The sequence below is a fragment of the Rhinolophus hipposideros genome (assembly GCF_964194185.1).
Source record: "Rhinolophus hipposideros genome assembly, chromosome: 5".
In the NCBI taxonomy this organism is placed as follows: domain Eukaryota; kingdom Metazoa; phylum Chordata; class Mammalia; order Chiroptera; family Rhinolophidae; genus Rhinolophus; species Rhinolophus hipposideros.
In genome coordinates this window covers 37,310,620-37,319,749 of record NC_138051.1, presented here as the reverse complement: position 1 = coordinate 37,319,749, position 9,130 = coordinate 37,310,620, and the positions used below count along the sequence as shown (strand labels likewise).

At 43.6% G+C, this 9,130-nt stretch overlaps 1 protein-coding gene across 1 annotated transcript in view; it reads left to right on the top strand.

Annotated features, from left to right (window-relative positions):
• The first annotated feature begins 1,546 nt into the window (after positions 1-1,546).
• Positions 1,547-9,130, top strand: part of GPR176 (G protein-coupled receptor 176) — an 84,081-nt gene continuing 76,497 nt past the window's right edge. Inside the window, exon 1 of the mRNA XM_081047988.1 lies at positions 1,547-2,513. Coding sequence (XP_080904114.1) covers positions 2,342-2,513 — 172 coding nt within the window. The 5' untranslated portion in view covers positions 1,547-2,341. The remainder of the gene's footprint in view (positions 2,514-9,130) is intronic.

The following is a 9,130-nucleotide window of genomic DNA, read 5'->3' as shown; positions in this document are numbered from 1 at the left end:
TGTGTTTTCACAAGCAATCCTTCTGCAAGTCTGAGAATCACGGTGACCTCAGCTGATCAGATTACTTCTTGATTCAACTAACCCTATCCTCTAACACCAATTTAGGGGCTGTAGAGAATTCTTTCAGAATAAAAAGAAAGAGAGGTTTCTTGCTTTATTAAACACTTTACATCTGCAAAATTGACACTTTCCTACACCTGTATCTCAATCCTTCTTAGCAGTGTTGAAGAGGGGGTAGCAGGTGAAGATGGGAAAAAGGGGTGTTTTTACAACTGTTATTAAACGACACAGTTATACACATTCTTCCCCAACCCTTCCTAAAGGAGCGCGGGATGTTGGTGAAGTATTATTACCCTTTGTTTTGTAATGATTATAGTGTAAGGGTTTTCATCTTGGAATATGTGTTTGGACTCCCAGAACAAATTTTAACTTTTTTGGGAAACCACAATTCAGGAGTAATTTTCCCTCTCCTCTTCTGTCCTTCAAAATGTTTAAAGCAACCGCTTACCTGGGGATTTATGTGGAGGTGTTGTGAGAATCCAAAGATGTACAAGACATGGATTTTTGCCCTTTAAAGACCCATAACAAGGGTCACCAGTAAAAGTGAAGTCGTCATATTGTAGCACCATCAGCCTCGAGGCAACCAAGGACTAACTCTCTTAATCAACTCCTAAGAGTGTCTGTCCTGGGACCTAGTCCTATCAGTCAATCTCAACCATGCCCTTCACTTCTTAAAAAGAAGCCAGTTTTGCATTAAGTGAAAACAAGCAAATCTTTAGTTATCGCCTCCTGTCTCATGGCTCCTTGTCTTTCCCCCTGACCCTCTCCTCTGGAGGCCGCACACAGTCCTTTTCCCATTCAACTTCTCCTGCTGGGCCGCGTCTCCTCGCTCGGTCCTCCCGGCTTCCCAGCCTCTGGCGTCGGCCCGCAGGAAGTGACTCCCTCCCGACTCCTCATTCCAGGAATCCATCACACTTGGGTTGTATCGTGCACCTTTTAGAAACGAGTCTCAATAAAAACAAAGCCCAGGATTGCATTCCTCAATTGTATCTTTCTCAAATGCCTCAGCTACCCCCAAGGCTGGACTGAGGAGAGGGGAGACTGGGCTCCCAGCCAAGGCGACACTGTCGTGTAATTATAGGCCTCAGGCAGCCCCTGCTGAGGAGACAAGGCGCAGTGGGGACGGTCGTAAAGTAAGCGAAGCCTGGAAGGAGCCGCCGGTCGGGCCACCGCAGCCAGACAGGGATCCTCCGCGCCTCCCACGCTCGGCCCCGGCCAGTCACGCTCAGCACCCGGCCAGTCACGCTCAGCTGGGCCAAGATGGCGTCGTCCCCGCGGCCGCCTCGGCCTGTGGGGCGGGGCCAGGCGCGTCACGTGACCGTCCCCGCGGGCCGCGAGCCCCTCGCTGCCCCTGGCGCGCCCTGGGAGCCCGGTGGCCGCGCGGACCTTGCCCCTGCCCCTCTAGGGGCGTCCGGTCTCGTGCCCGTACGGCCGCGAGGCTCTCTCTCGGCAGCCGAGGGCGGGAGCGGGGTCGGGAAGGGGGCTCCGGGCCGTGTGGAGGCAAAGGGGCTGCGAGTCGGGGTCCCTGCAGCCGGCGCCCCGGCGGGAGGTCGGAGCCCCCAGCGAGGGGCTGGGCGGGAGGAGACCGCGCGGGCGTCCTGGGGGACGACCGGGTGCTGAGAGCCAGGCTGCTGGGGGAGATTCAGGGCATTCTGCCCAGGCCATGGGCGCCGTCGGAGACTCGGGGCTCCCCTCGGGGCTTCGACCACCTGGCTTGCGCATTTCACAGGTTTCCCCTAGCCATCCAGCCTCCACGCCTGCGGGATTGAAAAACGGCTTCAACCAAACGCTCTTTTCCCCCTAAGGAGAGGGGCGGGGCCGAGCCCGTCAGCGAGGGGACTCGCGGGGGATGCGCCGGCCCTCGGGGGTGGCAGGAGCAGAGGTGGAAGGAGGCGGCGGGAGCGCAGAGCGCCCTTCTTGACCATCAAATGCTGCCTTCGGGGTTTCCACCTCTGCCGAGTGGCCTTGGCTGCGCTGACCACTTGGGAGGAGGGACGGACGACGCTCAGCGGGCTCCGATCGTGCCGCCTTCGTGTGGTGGCTGACGGGGGCCCAGGGGGGTACGGGCATGGGGCGCAGCCTCGCCCTCCTCCCTCCCCGCCTCCCAGGCGCGGGAGCTGGAGATGTGGAGACGTGAGGGGACCCGCGGCCGCCCGGGCTTCTCCAGGACTCCACCAGGCGCCCGCGCGCCCCTCCGTGGCCCGGGCGGGAGACACTGGCGTGGGGCTCGGAGGCGGGCGACAGGGCTGGCGACGAGCAGAGCCGGGGCCCCAGCCCAGCCATGGGCCATAACGGCAGCTGGATTTCCCGAAACTCGAGCGAGCCGCGCACCGCGTCGGGCGCGGAGGCGGCGGGCGCCAACGGCAGCGCGCTCGGAGAGCTCGGCGAGGCGCAGCTGTACCGCCAGTTCACCACCGCCGCGCAGCTCGTCATCTTCGTCGGCTCGCTGCTCGGTAAGCCGTCCTCGGGGGCGCCTCCCCATGTGGCAAAGTGCAGACAGTTGAAGGGGGTGTAAGGATGCCCAGGTAACTGCGGGCAAGTTGAGCAGGGACGATCGACTCCAGCGCCACGCTGGAAGCACAAGAGTTGCGGTAGGGTTTTCTCCCGGCCGGAGGACGGTGCCTGGTCCAGGTGGGGGTCAGCCCCCCCAGGCGGCCCTGGGAACGCTTCGGGATGGGCGCAGAGTTGTGCCCCTCGTCCCTTAGCTCCCGGTGCCAGGGCTGAGCGCCGGCTCTAGCTCTTGTTTACAAACAGCGAGGAACAAAGCTTCTGTTTCATTGCTGACGACTGCTGTGTTTTCCTCTCCCATCTATTCCCCACATGTAAAATTATTTTGGAAGAGCCTTATTTTGCGCGTTTTATGGCGGGCTTCTTCGGAACATCAACCTGCTGATAAACAAGCCTGTGGAGTTAAACTGTGTTGCCTTCAGGTATTTGTAACCCTCCCTAACAACACAAACCCCAGTCAACTTCTCTACCTACGTTTTGTTTGAAGTACAGAGTAACGACGGGATGAAAAACACAAAACACCACACACAGCAGTTTTAGGTATTCTTGTTCGGGGGAGTAAAAGACCACAGGATTGAAATGAACTGTTAGTACAAAACGTTTGTCCACTAGTATGAGAATTACCAGTACTTCCGGTAGCTACTCTTTAAGTGATAAATGATACAATCAGTAGTCCTTTCTGTTGAGGTGTGTTGAACATGTTGCATATTACTTGTAAACATGGGGCTTCCCTTCAAATGCACATTCTCTCATGTGGCATTTATAGGGATGTAAAAAGATTGTTTGTGGTTATGTGTGATTTTATGGCCAAGAGCAATCTCAAAGTTTCAATGTAGGAATAGATTACTTTTTTGGTAGATACCTATGAATTTCCATGGAAACCAAGGTTACTGAAATTAGAAAGACAATGGAAGAATTTTAAGTGTTTGGAATTTCTCTTCATAATTTCTCTGTCATCATCTTGTCTATCATATCTGTCTTCCACTTTTTGTCATGAGGGCATTTTCAAGAGTAAATGTCAATGTGACTATATCTAGATTGTGTGTGTGTGTGTGTGTGTGTGTGTGTGTGTGTGAAGATGTGTTTTTATGAGTGGAACATTAGATGCATATTAAGAAAGTAAAAGCCTGTGTTGGAAATACTGTCAATATTCATTTAACAAACAACAAATACTGAACAGCTACTAGGTACCAGGCACAATGCATTGTGGATTATTGGGAGTTAAGTTCCAGTATTGTCACATTCACTTAAAGTGTAGATTATCTGCAGGTTTTCTCATTACTTGGGCCCTCCTAAAAGAGAATTCATTTTCAGAAAAAGTATAAATATTGTTAAATTTCTAAAAATCAAATGTCAGAAAACTTGTGCAACAGTGAAAGGCATTTTTGATTTCATTAAAAGCTTAGCTAAATAGCATTGTCCTGTGAACCTTTTACTTACTGATATTCTTGATTCATTGTTTTCTGAGGATTTGACCCATATAAACATATCTGGTAATGACACTTGAGGCTCAGAGCTTAAGTTCCAAAGTCGTGTGCAGTCAGTTGCAAGGCAAGTAAACTTGGGAAGCATAATTTTATGAAGCCTGAAAATAGAGAAAAAAGCACATATTAGGAATAAAAAGCTTTATTGTGGAAGAATCTGTAAGGCCGAAAAGTAAATGGAAGTTGGTATCTAGAATAGCCGATGTCTCTGATGAATTTCCTTGTTTCCCCTGTCCCGAAACATAGAGGAATTAGTTAGTTTTAATTGTTTTCCATTTAAACAATTCAAATATACTTCCTATATTCTCTAAATGGAATTTTTCATTGGGATTTCCAGAGACCCACTATTATGTGAAAATAATTCTCTGAGGGAAGGGGAAATTTCCCATCTTTTCCGTCATAGTTATTCTGGCTGATCTAATAATTAAATTGACATGAGATGGATTATTAGGAGCAAATAACCAAATTTATTACTTGTGTACATACAGGAGTTCTGTAAGAATATAGGACCCGAGGGCAGATTGGGAAATTTGGGCCTATATTCCATCGTTAGCTAAGGAAAAAGGGGGTAGTGGTTTGGACATTAAAGGGAAGGTAGTTAATTCACAGATAGATGAGAAGGAGCAAACATTTGGTAAATAAATTCTTGCCAGGTCACCCAGAAACAATAGGACTCTGTGCTTATTCTGAGAAATGGACTGCCAGGTTCCTTCCTGTCTGCCACACTTAATTCATGTTATGGTAAGGTGATGCTTTTCCTGGAGCAGATTTTAAAATCTGAATTCCTTTAGGTAGGTAAGGGGGAGAGTCAAAGGTTCTTCTGTGTCTTTTGTTTCTTAAAAATAACCAGCTTAAAATAATTAATATCCCCAAAAGGCATATTTTGGGGTGGCAAACTCCATTCCCCCTCATTTTTTTTTGTACTATCGACATCTTACAGCTCTTTTTATGCCCTGTATTAGGAAAAATCACCAACAACTTGGAATAACTATAATCCAATCATAGGGAACATTAATTGCTGTGTTGAAAATGAACTCAATTGTATGTATTCAAATAATGCCTTTTTGTGGATTTGTATAAACTAGTGTTTGTCAGCCTTCTTTATGCAAAATCTTGGGATATCTTTAGATATGCTGTAGATCTTGAAAGAGAGTCAGATAATTTATATTGTCCTTCAGTTAATATATACCACTTTAAGTTGTGAACAGTGTGAAATCAAAGATAAAAGGATTTGGAATAACCATTTCCAATAAACGCTTTGGATCTAACTCTCAGGGTTGATCTCCATTCTCCTTGGATTTACAATCCATGGGTATGGAGAGCTGGGACCCTTTCTAGTGCTTCACCTTGAAAAAAGTCAATGGTTGTGACCAAGCCTATTACCGCTAAACTCCTCCTGCACAAATTGGCTGTCATCTGTGCTTATTATCATTGGAGGCATTTAGGAGACTTTTATAAGTAAATTAGCACTGTGGACAATACTAACAAGTATATACCCCACCCTGAAATTTATTTTAAAATAGAGAAATCAGGCTTTCTTCCTCTTGCCAAACCATCATATGTATGGTCCTTATTTTTAAGGTATAGCCCCTTTCTTTACCAACGATCTATGGTGAACCAGTGTGAAATTGATGACTCCAACTAAACGTCCAACTTACCTGTGGCCTGATTGCTTCAAGTGGCTATTGAAGTATTCATTTCAAAGGAAAGGTGAGGAACTGACTTGTTGAATCTGTTTGACAGATTATATGGATAAATACCATTTTTGCTCATGCTTGTTTATAGCCTGTAAACAAAACCATATTGGATGTCAGCAGTGTTCATGGTACTTGTTTGACAGAGAAATATACTTGTGCTTTTGATACTAGTTGAAATTAACCAGATAATAGGTGGATAATTCTTGGAGTTCCTGAGTTATATGTTTGATGGAAACAATGTTAATACTAGTTTGTGCTTATGATTCGTAATTACACAGGATGATTTTTAGTTGACCACAATTATAGCCAATAATAATGTAATATCAACAGGCTTATTCTATTTGCTTTTCTGTTTTTGGTGTGCCTAGAAACCCAGTAGGGTACATCAAGAATAAGATGTTCTGACTTGACCTAAGGAATTGGAAATGGTGAGGTAAATAGTTATCAGCGTGGGTAGGTGAACTCCTAATGTATTGAATCAAATTGCCTCACATTGTCTTTGATGTGATGTATGCATTCCTGTTTTTTCTTTTATAATGTAATATGTTAGGCACAGAAAATCAATCTGACTTCCATCTGAATGAAACACTTTTGGTAACCCTGTCCTCCTCCTTTCTAGGCTTTCATTATATAGCCTTCTACTTTCTAATTCTTCGTGCAAATTAAATCCTATTGTGAAAACTTAAAAAAAAATCACCAGCTTTATTGAGATAAAATTCATATGCTGCACAATTCATCTAATTATAGTATACAACTGAATGGTTTTAGTGTATTCACAGAGTTTGCAACTATCACCTCTATTGAATTCCAGAACATTTTTATTACTCCAAAAGAAACCCATTAGCTTCTCATTTCTCCTCAATATTCTGAGCCCTAGGCAATCACTGATCTATTTTCTGTCCCATTGGACTTGTCTTTTCTGGACATTTCATATAAATGGAGTTATACAATATGTGGTTCTTTATAATGAGCTTCTTTCATTTAATACAATGTTTCAAGGTTCATCCATGTTGTAGCATATACTTTATTTCCTATTGCTGAATAATATTCCATTGTCTGGATATACCACCTTTTCTTTATCCATTTATCAATTGATGGATATTTGGGTTGTTTTCACTTTTTTGCCTATTATGAATAATGCTGCTGTGAACATTTGGGAATTTTTTTGTGTGGACATACTATTTTTCAGTTCTCTTGGGTGTATAGCAACAGTGAAATTTTTTGGGTCACATGGTAACTCTGTTTATCCTTTTTAGGAACTGCCCGATTGCTTTCCAAAGTGGCTGTATCATTTTACATTGTTACAAGCAGTGTGTGAGGGTTCTAATTTCTCCACCTCCTCTCCAATATTTGTTACTTTTTTGTGTGGTTGTTTTGTTTTGTTTTTATTACCATCCTATATAGTGAGTGTTAGTGGTATCTCATTGTGGTTTTGATTTGCATTTTTCTAATGACTAATGATGTTGAATATCTTTTCATGCCCTTATTGACCATTTGCATATCTTCTTTGGGGAAATATCTGTTCAGATCCTTTATCCATTTTAAAATTGGGTTATTTGTCCTTTTGTCACTGAGTTTAAAGTTCCTTATATATTTTGAATACTAGACCTTTATCAGATATGTGATTTGCAAATATATATTTTTTTATTCCGTGGATTGTCTTTTTACTTATTGGTGTCCGTTAAAGCACAAAAGTTTTGAATTTTGATGCATGCAAGTTTTCTAAAAAATTTTGTTGTTGCTTGTACTTTTGGTGTCATTTCTAAGAAACCATTGCCTAATCCAAGGTCATGAAGATTTATTCACATTTTCTTCTAAGAGATTTATAGTTGTAGTTGTTACATTTAGGTCTTTGATCCATTTATGTTAATTTTTGTGTATAGTGTGAGCTGGAGTTCCAAATTTATTCTTTTATATGTGGAGATTTAGGTGTCCCAGCATAATTTGTTGAAAAAGCTCTGATTTCTCTATTGAATTGTTTTGGCACTGTTGTTGATCCTGCGGTGTGGCACTATGGTATTTATCCATATTATCTGTCAAACAGATTCAACAAGTCACTTCCTCACCTTTTCTTTGATGCCATTGTCTCACTGAAGGATTTTCATAACCCTTTGATGAGGAATAAATAATGTCTTCCTAGATGAAGTCTGGTTAGAGTAAGAATACCTTGGAAGATTAAAGAAAATAGTAAGTGGAATGAGGGAAAAGGACTCAAGAATGTTGATTTCTAATGACTTCATCTAGGAAGACATTACCTGTGGCCACTTTAGGGAATTCAGAGAGGGTCTTTAATGAGGAAAGACGAGGAGAGCTTTGCTAACGGGAGATGGATGCTTTCTGTACAACGCAGGTACCCTTGACTTACCTGCCAACATGGTAACTACAATGAAGAATACTGTTTTAGTCTTACATTTATGCTGGGCTTTACAGTTTATAACATATACCACATTATTCAATCATAATAACCTTATGAAATAATGCAGGGACATTTTCTGTTTGTATTTTTTTTGGCATAGCCCGTTGCCCCTAATAGGACTGCCTACCCCCGATGACAAGTGCACCTCCGCTGGTGAGCCTCCCTTCCATTATTCATCAGGGTTCTTAGTTGTAAACAACAGACCCTATTGTCAAAAGAAGACACAGCTAATTACAGAAGCATTTAGTAAAGAAAAAATTTTACTTGCTGAGTTGGATTGTAAGGGGGTTCAGGCTTTAGAAGGATTGGCTTGCCAAATGAAATCAACAACGGGCATTTAAAAGAAAGCCACCACAAGATTACTAAGTTATAGTTACTATGTTCATGGGTGGGGAGGGAAGCAGTTATTTCACATGAGTGTTATAACCTCAAACATTGTGTCATATCTTCAGATATCTGCACTGCAAAAGTCAATGAAATTATAAAACCATGAAGTTCTTATTAGGAGTCAGTAACTTAGGAGAAAGGCTCAAGATTTCATTTATTGTGGGGATCAGAACTAGATAGAGTGGTCCTGGGTCTTTTTCATGTATGTCTTTACTTTGGGGGAAGAGTGGGGCTCAGGGAACAAAATGTTTGTTTTTTTTCCTCCAGAATGTAGCACCTTTTTTTTTTATAACGCAGCAGGACAACATATTCATTTTACTCTACACCAAACTAGCCAGTTTATGAAGAAAGAAATTTATTACAGGTTACTAGGTTACTTTCAGAATTGAAGAGAGAGCCTGGATGCCAGAACTAGGGACACAGTCACACTAATGGTTCTAGCAGAAATCATGAAGCTGTTGTCATGTACCACCAGTGAAGTACGGAATTCGACTCTAGAATCCTAGGATGCAGCTGGCCCGGAAGGAGCAAAGGCATCTCTCATCTCCCTGCACTTACAAGAAAACCTGATGATGGTC